We start from the raw sequence: 12,986 nt of genomic DNA on the forward strand, positions 1-12,986 counted from the left end.
ACCACAGCCGAGGTGTAGCGGCCGAGTAACAAAAGCTAGCCCCACGCACGGCTTCCGAGGAGATTTAAATCACCCCTCTTTAATTGTATACCTGTTAGAAGTTAGGCACAAAACTAGGAAGCATTCCTGTTTACTACGGATTTCCAGATGTACTACAGGACATGTGGAAATCCATTCACTGCTCACTAATAAAAGTATTTAACCATTTTCCATGGATATACCTATTAAAATGTACCGCAAGAAGCCTACCACGGAATAAATGAAACCTTCGGCTAAAGTGCGTTGAATTATTAAACAAAACCTACTAGATCGCTATATTAAACACAGTGCTGGCTTTCATTTCCGTATCCTTTCTTCATCTTCAGGCAACATTTTGTTTGCACTGGAAAGGCTCCACACCCCCAAACCCCTCCCCCACAAGCCCACCATTGTATCCGTACGAATGTGGAGAATTATGAATGGTTCCTTAAACCGGGCCGGGGGGGAGGGAGGGGAAGGAGGGGGGTCGCCAAATCCCTTTGTGTGCCGTTACCAGCCGAGGGCAACGGTGCCTTCGCGTTTCCCCCCGCGCCGTCCACCATTACCCAGATGTAAAGGGAGCGTGGTCCCCCCGCCCCTCCCCGGGCCGGGCAGCGCCGGAGCGCGGCTCCCTCTCCCCAGGACTCTCCCCTTCTTCATCATCCCCCAACTCTCCTCCACCCCTTTGTCTTTCTTTTTTTTTTTTTTTTTTGTTCCTCTCTTTCTCCTCCTTTCCGTAAGGCTCAGCGCAAGGAGCACTGCGAGTAATGCAGAAACATTACCATATGGGGCTCCTCCGAGCCTGGAGAGACCCTCCGCCCCCACCCCGCGCAGCCCCCCAGCACGCAGCCGCGGCGGCGCTGCGCGGGAGCGGATCCTCGCTCTTCCCCACCGCCTCCCCCCACACCCACACCCGCACCCCCTCCCCCTTCTTCTTTCCCCTCTTTCCCCCCCCCCCCCCGCGATCCATGGTGCCGGGGAGCGGGATCGCCCAGGCACGACCCCAATGAATAATCCCCACAGCCTGGCACGGCGGGGGTGGAGCGGAGCGGGGCGGGGGGGGCGGGCATTGCGGTGCCTTTTCCCCTCCCTCCCTGGGATCACACCCCACTCGTACGGGGGGAGGTGCGGTCGCCCAGCCGTTTTTGGGCGGCGGGGGCGACGCGGAGCGGACTCCCCCGGCGGAAGGGCAGAGGCGGCGCAGACCGGAGCAGGGCCGGCGCCCACCCAACTCCGGTTTCCCCTTCCCCCGCCTCTCTCTAAACTTGTCCTGTCCAGCCTACCCCCATCCCCCCCTCTCCCCGTCCTTCACCCCGGCCCTACTCCTCCTCCTCCGCGAGTGTGCGCGCGCCCCATCCACTCGCTAATTGAAGAGCTGGGATTCCTCACGTGAGAAGTTGATTTGTAGTTTGAACACGTGGCTCATTCAAAAAGCCGGAATATTCAAGTAATTTTTTTTTCTCTCTCCCTCCCTCCTTCCTTCCCTCCCTCCTTCCCTCCCCCCCTCCTCTTCTCTGTTGTTTTTTTTTTTTTTTTATACGGAGAGGCGGCGCCTGCACGCACGTAGTGTGACATTTTCATAGTCCGCCTGCTGCTGCCAAAGGGGCTTGGGGGCAAGACAAAAAAAGTAGTTTTTTTTCCCCTCCCCTCCTCCTTTTCCTCTCCTCAGCCCGCCATCCGCGGCCCCGGCGCTGGGTGTTTCCCCCGCGCCCCCCATGCGCCCGGGTAGCACGGCAGGCACTTAGGGCTCCCGTTTGGCTACGCGCTTTTTTTTTTTTTTTTTTTTTTTTTTTTACCCCTTGAGAGAGAGAGGGAGGGACACAAGCTGCAGATCTGATTTTTTTTTTCCCCCTGTCCTCCTCTCTCTCTCTCTCTCTCTCTCCTTCCTCCATCGCATTTTGTTTTATTTCCCCCTTCCTCCCCACCTCCTCTCGCAAGACGAGGGTTGCAGCCCGCGGTGCGCGCCTCCCCGAGCCGCCAGGAAGATGAACAAGCTCTACATCGGCAACCTCGGCGAGAACGTCAGCCCCCTCGACCTGGAAAGTCTCTTTAAAGACTCCAAGATCCCCTTCTCGGGCCAGTTCCTGGTGAAGACGGGGTACGCCTTCGTGGACTGCCCCGATGAGAGCTGGGCCATGAAGGCCATCGAGGCACTTTCAGGTGAGCGGCCCCCCCCGCCTTCCCCGCAGCCCCGACGGCTCCCGCCGCCCTCGCTCCTCCGCGGCCGCGGAGCCGCTGCAGCGGCGGGCTGGGCCGCGCCGCCGACCTGGGGGGGGAGGTTGGGGGGGTCCCTGCTACCCTACCCCCCTGCCCCCAGGTGAGGTGCCAACTGCTGTTTTCCTAGCGCGGCCGGAGCCGCCAGGCCTTCCCGCGGAGGCTTTGCGAGGGGCTTGCGCGGCGGCGGCCCCCCGGGAGGGGCTGGCCTGGCGTGGCGGGGGAGTGGGGCCGGGGAGGGGCGGGAGCCTGGGCCCACGGACCCGCGGCGCGGCGGCTCCCATGTTTTTCCACACCCCACGGCCAGCCCTGCCCGGCCGGGGGCCCTCGCTGCATTCGGGGGCGGGGGGTGCAGCGAGGCGGAGGCGGGCTGCGGGCGCGGAGCCCTGCGCGGGTCGCGCTGCGCTCCGCGGGGCAGCGGCTGCACATCCCTCTTGGGCACGGCTGGACCCCCCCGCAGCCCCCTAGCAGGGGCCACCTCCCCCCGGAGCGGCCTGGGGCTCCCGCGGCTTGGCGCAGGCCGCAGGGTTGGGGGCGAGCCGCCGAATTGCCCCAAACTTGGGAGTGGGGGAGCCTTGCCTGCACCTCTCTCCCCCCCCCCCGCTCTGCTCTGCTATTTATTTCGGTTTCTCTTCGTTGCTCTCACGCACCCATCACCGCCTCCAGCAGCGCGCCGGCTCCTGGCCCCGACATCCTGTTTTTTGTGTGCTTAAAAAAAATAAATTAAAAAAATAATTATTTTTTTTTTCCGCGTGAAGCGGCTTTGCGGAGGTCTGCTGGGAGAGGTTGTCTCGGAAAAGATGGGCTCGGGCTGTGCTCGGTGTCTCGTTCCAGCTCCGTTCCCGCCCGCTTCCGCGCAGAAAACCGCCCGAAGTTGGAGGCCCGGCGGGGGGCGGCGGAGCCCCCGCTCTCCCTCCCCGAGACGGGGCGGCCTGGCCAGCTCGGCGGGGCCGAGCCCGGCTCCCGCACACGGCGTTTCACGGGTCGTTTTGAGCTCGGAGCTGGGGCGAAGGAAGGGGCCCCGCCGAGGGCGGCCCCGGCTCCCCCGCGGCAGCGGCTCGTCCTCGGGCTGCGTCGCTTTCCCGGGCGCCGGGTCCTCCGCTCCGCCGGTGCCCGGGTTGCCGATGAATGGGCTAACGTGTTGCGCTCCCGGTTCCCGCTTTACACCCCTGCAAACCCACTCCGGGAGACGGGGACGCGGGGGACGCACAGCCGCGCTCAAATATTTTCCCTTTTCTGTTTATCACTGCAGGTAAAGTGGAGCTGCATGGGAAACTCATAGAAGTTGAACATTCAGTCCCTAAAAGACAAAGGTAATTTATATTTATCCCCCCGCCCTTGCCCTCAGTTACCCAGTGAGAAGCAATTTGAAAAATGCTTAGGTTTGTGTTTCTTTTCCCTGTAGATAAATGGACCGCTTTCTTAAACCCACAGGCGTGCACTCTGTGCTGTCCTAGAGGTTTTTTAGAATCATCCCATGTATTTCTAACGTAGTGTCTTGGCTGGGCAACAGTGGTAGTATTTAATTTATTTAAAAAAAAAAAAAGGAAAAAGCAAAAAAAGTGCCTTTTTGTGGGAGAAGCAAGTTATTATGGTCTGATGGCAAATGGTTGTGAAGATTTTTAAAATTTAAAGTTCTGTGAGAAGAGTTAAAATCTGGGTGTTAGCAGGAAATGAAATGTGGTGTTGTGAACTGTATAACGGGCAAGCACATGAGCTTGGCTTCAGCAACAAGAAAAGCATCTTGTAAATATACTGGTATACATATTTTTTTGATCCTGCCATATTGGAGTCTGCAGCATTTTATAGGCACGTAGTAGAAGTCTCATCTGTATTTGAGAGGATTTTTCATCACTATTTTGAGCTGGTCTGTAGAAGCAGCAGGAGAATGACTTCTTCCCAATAAGGACAGGATTTATGCATCCTTAATTTCTAAACGTATGTTTAATTTTTGCAAGGTAGTAATTTTGCTGGGCCTCATGTAATGAAGCAATACTTGTAATAAAGCAGGGTAGTATTTTTATACTGCCTATAGCAATTCAGCCTGCTTCTTTCACAAATATTTAGATTATAGAAAACCTGGCGTGCACTACAGAGTAAAAGCAAAATAGATCAAACTTTCCACGTGCTTGTTCCTGTACTCCATTATTCAATCTGGGAAGTATGTCTGTCTGTATAACTTCGTTAAAAGGGGCTTCTACTATTTCATTTTTTTTTTAAATACAGTCTTTAAAAAATAGTTGATTTGAAAAGGTGAATTAGCTGTCTTGATGGGCGTTGTATCTTGGTATTTTGAGAATTAGAAGTTTAATCACTATTTAGAGGAAAGCTTTACTTGTGAAAGTATGGAGGTTTTTTGCTCTAGTTAAGGGGGGGGAACCCCTCTCTGGACCAATTTGTAGCATGCTAGTCTTGATGGTTATATTTATTTGATACTTTTCACTGGAAATTAGTATGCTGTATGTGCTCATCCTCATTTAATATGCATGGTATATGGCTTTGATTTACAGTAACCTATATTTCAGATCTTTTGTATATAAAAATAGTGTTGTAGGTAGACTATATTTTTAGATTTAAAGAGAAGATTCCATGGGACATACAAGAATTGATCATTTCCTATTAGTCTCTGTAATAAATAAATTTATTATCATGCTTATTAATCTTAAGCTTGTGCAAGCAGTATTCTATTTATGCTGTTGAAAACAAATTAATTTCACTCATATAAAGGTAAATTTAAAAATCACTGGTGCTCCCCAACTTTTTTTTTTTTTAATCAGTGTTTAATGTGTTTAAAAGTATTTTCCTGTTTTTTCAGCTGTCAGCTGAAATGGTGTAAAAATCCATTCTTCATATTGGGTAGCATGTCTTCCTATTTGTCTGTGAATTAGCAATTATCAGAAACATGTATCTGTCTAACTTGTTGAAAAGAATTCTGCACTGAACTTAAGCACTTTTCTAGGCATGCATTGCCTACACATAGGCATAATATTGAAAAAATTGCAAATGTAATTGTATCAGCATACCCCTGTGGCTTCTCCCAAAGCCCTTATTTGTTAAAACACTGTTTCATTGTGGAGTATCATGTTGGAATGCATCAGATACAGTTCAAATTTATACTGTTGTTAACAGAAAATTAAATTGCTTTTCTCATAACTGCACTTCCTTCCCCTTTGTTTCCGCTCCCCCTCTCCCAAAATCAAATATAGAAAGCCACTTAAAATTCATTCAGTGGCTTCCATATGTAAAAGTGACTCCTTATTCCTTTCATAGATGTCTAATACTTTTCTCTTTTGGGGGGTGTGTGTGTGTCAAAAAGTTGGACTTTTTTTTTCCAAGTCTCCATAAACATTACTTAGTGGGCGTATATTTAGAATTGTTAAATATGTGTAAAAACAGTTTTCAAATGTTGAGTATTTTGGTGAAACTGGTTATGAAGGTGCTTTCAAAGTAACTTATTTGAAGTCTTTGTATCCCTTTACGCAAGGGAAAGGTGTCAGATGCAGCCGGGGTGGGGGGGTGTGCGTTGCTCACCAGGCCCACCCAGTGCGTTTGCATGCTGCGAGGCTGGGGAGCGCCTTGCTTTCCAGAGAGCCCTGTGCACTCCAGTGCGAGAGCAGTGATGCCATTTAAAAAAAAAAAAAAAAAAGTGGACTTGTCAAGTCTGTCTTTCAGCATGACTGTACGATTAATAGTTTGGTCGAATGATTACTTCATAAGAGCAAAAGTTGCTTTGTAGTGCACTGAAATTATTCAATACATTGTATTGACCTCTGCTGCTGTAAGGCTGCTTCATGGAGAGTCCTAGCTCCCCTCCTTACAACCTCCTTAAATATGGGTTTTTTCGTTGTTTTTAGCAGAGTGTGTATATTATCACTCGTCAAAGGTGCTCTGTGGGTATCTTTCTCCAGAGGTGGCTGAGGTGCATGGGAGGAAAGGGTGAGGGATTGGTAGTCCGTATCCTCATCACATAAAGGAAGGTCGAAGTAGTGTCAGCTAGGGTTCCCATAAAGTTGAGCTGAATCCAGAAGATGGTGGATTGTGTCTGGCTTGTTGTTCAGGGTGAAATTCTTGGGCCCAGTAGTCACTGCATTCCAGCCCTTGCTGGATCTTCAGATTTGAAGCGGGCACACCCAGGTTCGCAAAATTACCTTCCTACCTGTCTGTGGAAGGAAGGAGAGAGCCCGTGTGTGGCTTTCTGCCTCCCCTCCCCCCTGGAAGCATTTAAAAACAGGCAAGGGGATACGCTGCGGTTGAAAGAAGGGGCCTGGTCAAGGTTTCCTTGATAGAAGGGTGGAGAATTATTTTGGGGGAGGTGCAAAGTATTTAATAAGCTAGGAGTAGATTCCTGACTTACTATTGAAATCTCAAGGGAATGCCAAAGGAATGCAGAATTTCTACATTCAGACCCCTCGGTGTTGAGGAAGACCATTGCAATATTTAAAGGTTTAGGTCACTTTATGCAAAAATTGGAGAAGACAGCGTAATAATTTTTGACTGCTAGTCATGCTCTGTGAGGGAAGGCTGGGCACTGTTAGTCGCAGTCATTACTTAGATGGGTTTTCTTCTCGCAAAGCAGCAATGCGGGAGGAGGATGGCGGCAGCCCACAGCATACGTGTGCCCGTGAAACTTGTGGCGCGAGGCTCCGGGTACTACCTCGCCGCAATCCAGGAGCAGCTGGTATCTCGCAAGGCGATGTACGCTGCAATCTGATTATTCAAATGGCCCTGATGTCACTTGGGCAGGATGAGGGGGGGAGGGCAGACGATAACTCTGGACACCTGGGGATGTGCCTGACGCAGCCTCCCAGCTCCCACTCCAGGTGGGCTTCCCTCCCAGACCTGGTCCACCACACCTGCTCCTGAGGACTTTGGGTGCCCAAAATGCTCACAACAGCTCAGTTGTGATAATGATGATGTGTTTTTTCCAATTGGAAGGTTAATTTATTTTTTTTCCCCACCTTGAGGGCTCTTTGAGAAAATAAAATTGCTAGGTTTCTTCTGGGGGGTTTGTCTGGGAGAGGAGCAGGAGAAAGGAGTAGCAAAGGTGCACCTCTGGGAGCACAATTACCTGCCAGCTGTGCTTCACCTCTCACATGGAAGTATCTGAAGGCTGATTTGTGGAAAACAGGCCCAAAATCCCTCATGTAACCATCCAGCACTGAGCGTTATGCCGTTGGATGGGCATCGGATTACGTTGGTAGTTTTCAGTATAATGAGGGTTTGCATCTTGTGCGCACAAAGTGGTGGGAAATTGCTTCACGAGGCTAAACTACCTATAGTGGCTACACTGGTCACAGCTATTAAAAAAATAGTTTGGTGCCATTGATTTTTTTTTTTTTTTAGTTTTGCTTCTGTAAATATCAAGCAGGGAGAAACATGCTGAATGTAAGAAGATATGATAGAAAATGTGTCACTTATTAGTCATATTTGTGCTCTTTTCTGCAGAAAGAGGCAGGGGACCATGCCCAGGTCCAAACTAGAATGTTTTCGAGAATAAAGGGCCAAAACTTTGCATAGTGATTTTGGGGTGTTATTCTCTGTTTCCACATTTATTTTTGCAGATGTGAATATGAAATTATTAATTTTTTTAATCTTGGAAAGCTTACAATTATAAGGGAAACAAACCTGGAGAGTTGTGGTGATTCCTACATAGACAACAAGTCATTATGGCAAGCACAGATAATTCTTCACTCACCATTTTAACTATTATGTTGTTGGAACTTTTAATTTTTATAATTCCTCATATTGTTTGATCAGTAAAAAACCCTCCAAACCCCCCAAACCCCCTTGTTGCAGTTTTTAGAAATAAGCTGGAGTACACGAAACATAGCTCTAAAGATGTACCCTGAAAGGTTGGCCTTGATTTCTTTTTGCACCTTCCCTTTACAGAAGGTACCCTGAGAACTTAATTGTAGTGGACCTTAAATTGTGCATAGATAGGGTAAATTTTGAAGGGGTGGAATAAAAAAAAAAACATTTTGGAAGTCTACTTCAAGGGTAATAAAATATAATCAGGAAATGTTTAAAATTTTTTTATTTCTCTCTCTCTTTTTTTTTTTTTTCCTTCTCAAGCATGGGGTAATAACATTTTCCACATTTTTGAGACCTTGAAGGTGGTATTTTTGTAAAATGGGGCTGTGTTCATTTCAGTTGCTCTTTTAAGTGCAGAGCATAGGACTCTACAGTGCTGGAGTCCTTTTATGGCTTCTGGCTAGCTACTGAGTGGACCTCAAATGCTTAGTTTTGACCTGAAAAATTTTTAAATGACCTGGGATTTACCTGCCTAACAGAAAATGTGAAGCTTCCCATAATGACCGTGAGAGAGGGACCCAGGCAGAATTAAAATACACCTAATACTTAACCACGGACAGGGCTGGCCCTTCAGGGAACCTCACAAAAAAGATTCTTTGCTCCTTAAAACTGCTCTTCTCCTTAATGTCATCTGAGCTTTCAGGATTTTATCCTCTTGGGATTTTGGTAACAAATACACAGTGCTAAAGAGCACAATTAAAGACTTTTCTGGTGATTTCATCCTTACACAAGCCCAGGGAGACAGGCACAGGGCAATATTGATGTGTGATTTTTTTTTTTCTTTAAGAGTCAAATTTATTATTGGAATTTGATTATTCAGAATCAGTAAGTAGATGGGGAATGGGTGCAAAAATTAAATGCTGTAAAATCTAAGTAAGGTGGATAACTTTTCATGTTTTATAGAAGGATAGGTGGAAAAGTTTGAATAGGATTGATGCAGTCCGCAACACTGAGGTGTTTTATGTACTTCCAGAGCACTTCAATATGATCCTCTTTTAATGTGTGTTCTCATTTTGTTTTAATATGCAAAATGTTTATCTGCATGTCACTCCACTCTTTATCTTGAAAAATGCAGAGTATAGAACTATATATTGAACTGTATGCTAATTACTGTGGAAAGCTAAGATAAAACCATAACTTTTCCTTATTTTGTCTAGAAATGTGACATTGTTACTAGAAATACTAGTGTGTTATAGTTTTAGTCTGAGGCTTCCATCCTTATCTTTTTTCTTTTTTGTTTTCTTTTTTTTTTCCTGAGCATGTCAAGTGTATGCACTTGTATGCCTTTTCATCCTGAGTCTTATGTTTACTGTCCAAATAAAGAAAATATCATTGAACGTGCCATCCAAAATCTCCCCAGGTGTCTGGGTTTAGGCTCTGCTGGGGAAATCAATAAGCCCCGTGGTTACTGGTGCCACCAGTATCTCTGGGGACGTTCATCCATGTGGGTACTTCAATGGTGGTTTTTCCTTCTTGTCACCTGGAATAAATAATAGGACTTTGAAAAGTTTCTGTATGGGAGCAAGAGCTCCTGTGTCTTTGGGCATGTTTCAGGTAATTAACAAAAAGTTGTATTATTGTACTCTCTCCTGGTTTTGCTTCTTTCCAGACTTGCAATATTGGTTTGTGAGTGTGTGTTGAAAGATGTGTGCGTTTAACCAAGAAGAAAATCTTTATGTTTGTGGTTGGATACTCAGAAAATAAAGTGTGTTACTAGGGTCAATATTAGGGTAAATGTTAAAAACCTGTATGTGTAATGACAATAAAAAAATGGGGCCAAAAAAGGTGGACTTTTCAATTTTTTTCTGCAAGTGCATTGAAATTTTAAAATGGAAAATTATATTAAATTATAATATTGTTATTTTGCTGAGGTGTATTATCACAGCAGCTGGCAAAAGAGAAGCCTGTCTTGTGTGCAATGTAACCTTAGCAGCAACGTGCCTCCCCTATTGCCTGCCTCTTCATGGTGCAGTGGAATCAGCATCAACCAAAACTGTCCTTTTGCAAATCTGGATGGAAAACTGCCTCTAACAGGTAAAATGAGGCATTTTGTATTTTTAACTGAGTAAAAAATTTGGATAAGAGCACGGATACCAATGAGTCAGAGGGATCTGACTCTTCTTGGGTATGGGATTAAGTATTGAAACAAAACTGTCTTGAAACGAAAGGTCTTCAGCTGGGACGGGCCTTATTCCATTTTAATTTTTTTTTTTGGTGTCTTGATCATTTTGTGGCTGTAGTCTGGTGAGAAATAATGCAGAAAAATGTTTCAAATAGAATATATATGTGTCTGTCTATATATATACACACAGACATATATATGCACACATGCATTTTGAAAGATTATAATCATAAAATAATTGCAGTTTAAGACAAGACCAGCTAAAAATATCTGGAGAATTAATAAAAATAGTAAGGTTGAGGGTTTTTTTTTACTAGTACACTTGAACACAACTGGAGCTGAATGTTCACTTTTGAAAGATTAACTTTCATGCTCAGCTGAACTTTAGGAACGCTATTTTAAAATCTGTAGTCTATACCATGTGTGTAATACACTTATCCCCTTTGTGAAAATAGCAGTGTTTTATTGCTTTGGTAAATTGATTTTATTTTTAAATGTTAGATGTACAGATTCTGTAGGTTTTCCCTCAAAAATGGAGCTTGCTTTACTTTAAATATTGTAGTGCAGAAATCAAAATTCCAGTTAAAGGGAACTCTAGTCTGTGTGAACAAAAACTTGTGTTGAACAAAAAAACCTGAATACCAAAACCTTAAGTTACTAGTTGGGCTCACAATTACTTATTTTCCTGAAACTTCATGTTAAATAGTGGTTAGGGATGAAGGAAAAAGCTTGTTATGTTTGGATTTGGAATTATCTGTTAAATATCTAGCATGCATGGATCAAGGCGGGATTCTAATTTTCTAGGAATAAACGGGGCAGGAGGGCTAACTATGAGAAGGAGGGTGTGTGTGTGTGTGGGGGGGAACCCCCAAACCTCGAGTGAGTTGTACAGTTGCTCCACACAGCTTTCGCCCTGGGGCCTGATCCTGCGCGCTCTCTGCCCCTTTCCCCTGCCATCGGAGGAAGTCCTCGGCGTGCTGTGGCGAGGCTCTTGGGAAACAGGGTTTGCAAAACTGCTCTAGCTTTGACAGGGAAATGTGCATATCATCTACCAAAGGCAAAAGATACACTTTAAAAAAATAACAAACAAACAACCCAAACCAAACAAAAACACAACCAAAAAACCAAACACAAACCAATAGTTTTAAACCAGTTACAGAACAGATCATCCAGAAGTTTGTTTGGTGGTGGTTTTTTTTTTTTTCTTTGTTCCCCCCCTCCCCAGTGATAAAGTAGATTATTTGGTTTATACACATAGGGGGGATTATCTGTGATTGGTGGCTTCTTGGTTATTGTGGAAGAATAGTTCAATTTTTCTTCCTACATCCAGAGTAAAAATCTCAAAACCATGTCTTTTTAGGACAGTACTTGAAAAACATAATCTGTAGAATGTTTGAGGAGTTTAGGTAACAGTTTGATCCACGATAATAGACTATACTTATAATGTAAACCGTGTCTTGTCTTTTTCCTGATGTAAATTAAAATTCTGACAAACATGCCTTCAATAATTTTCCAGTGAAAGTTTTGTGGCACCCTGAAGCAGGTAATGGTTAGGAAAAAAAATAAAAAATTTATTTGTCTGTGTCTTGGAGTATTGTTCCTAACTTTGAAATAATTTTTCAGATGAGTTCGCTAATTGTATACCAGCTTGCACAGGTTCCCCTCGAGGCACTGGTCTGTTACAGACGTGTACTGCTGCGCTGTAAAGAGCGTGCAGGTCTTTTCCTACGGAGGGAACTGGATCCTTGAATGAACCACATTTTTCTTTGTGGAAAACCAGCGCTCTGGTGTGCAGAGGGAGCTATTCGCCAGGGTCAAGTGCGAGGGATTCAATGCTAAGTGTCTCTTATTGGTATTGATCAGAGTGGGTGCTGGCGCTGATCAACAACAAGAGTTCTTATACGGCGAGCTTTGCATAAATAGAAGTTTGGTTATTTAAGTAAGTTATGGGTGGTGGTGGGCAGTAGCATTATGTCATGACAGAGATCTAAAAACTGCCATTGCTAATCAGGAGGTACTCCTTTGGAGCCTAACAGAAGCGCTGGGATGTCTCAGTACTTGTTTGTTACTTGGTTGTATGAACTTTGCACCTGCACAGAAATTTTTGATGTGGGGTACTTTTAAGAAACGTGCATGAAAGGCATTTAAAACTCTCTACAAATTCAGATTCTCTTTCAATTGCTAATACATACTAAGAGATGGTAAGCATATAGTTTAACATGTCTTCTATAGGTTTACTAACACTTAATGAAAGAACTGGAGGATCCTAGGGTACAGCACAAGTATTTAAGGTGATTTTAATAACCTGTACAAAATACCTGAGAAATAGGCAACTCTTAAAGCCAGAGCAGATATTTTTTTTAAATACTGTGTACTTACTAAATTTTTTTTTCGGTTTAATGCTGGTGCTCAGTAGCAGTGGTGTAAAATTGTTCTTATACTGCTAATACTGGTTCATTCGAAGATGTACCAGAATGCTTATTCTATTAAACTATTTCTCTTAAAAACAAAACCACACATGTCCCCAAAAAAACCCCCAACACCCAAACACCTCACATTAAGTTATGATAATCAGAAGTAGGTGATGTTTCATTTATTTATGAAATACTAAGTTTGTTTCTCAGTGATGGTCTGAGTCCTAATAGCAAATGGTGAAGTCCCGTTCTATTTGGTAACTTGTTTTGGGTTACTGCTTATTTTGTTTATGTTAACAATATGTTTGCTTAGAGTGAGTTATATATTTCTATTTAGACTTTTTCTTTTCTTTTTTTTTTTCCTGTTATGCAGTTGAAAGGGAATTATAAATAATGTCATTTCTACC

At 44.9% G+C, this 12,986-nt stretch overlaps 1 protein-coding gene across 2 annotated transcripts in view; it reads left to right on the forward strand.

The window, feature by feature from the left end:
* The first annotated feature begins 1,240 nt into the window (after positions 1-1,240).
* The window catches only part of IGF2BP3 (insulin like growth factor 2 mRNA binding protein 3), a 119,209-nt gene continuing 107,463 nt past the window's right edge, over positions 1,241-12,986 (forward strand). The window contains exons 1-3 of one of the 2 annotated variants that reach the window (XM_054814617.1): positions 1,241-1,465; positions 1,957-2,178; positions 3,485-3,545. In XM_054814617.1, coding sequence (XP_054670592.1) covers positions 2,004-2,178; positions 3,485-3,545 — 236 coding nt within the window. In that variant the 5' untranslated portion in view covers positions 1,241-1,465; positions 1,957-2,003. Of the gene's footprint in view, positions 1,466-1,585; positions 2,179-3,484; positions 3,546-12,986 lie in introns of those variants that run through there. The other variant, XM_054814618.1, reaches the window with a different exon arrangement.

The sequence above is a fragment of the Grus americana genome, chromosome 2 (assembly GCF_028858705.1).
Source record: "Grus americana isolate bGruAme1 chromosome 2, bGruAme1.mat, whole genome shotgun sequence".
Lineage (NCBI taxonomy): Eukaryota > Metazoa > Chordata > Aves > Gruiformes > Gruidae > Grus > Grus americana.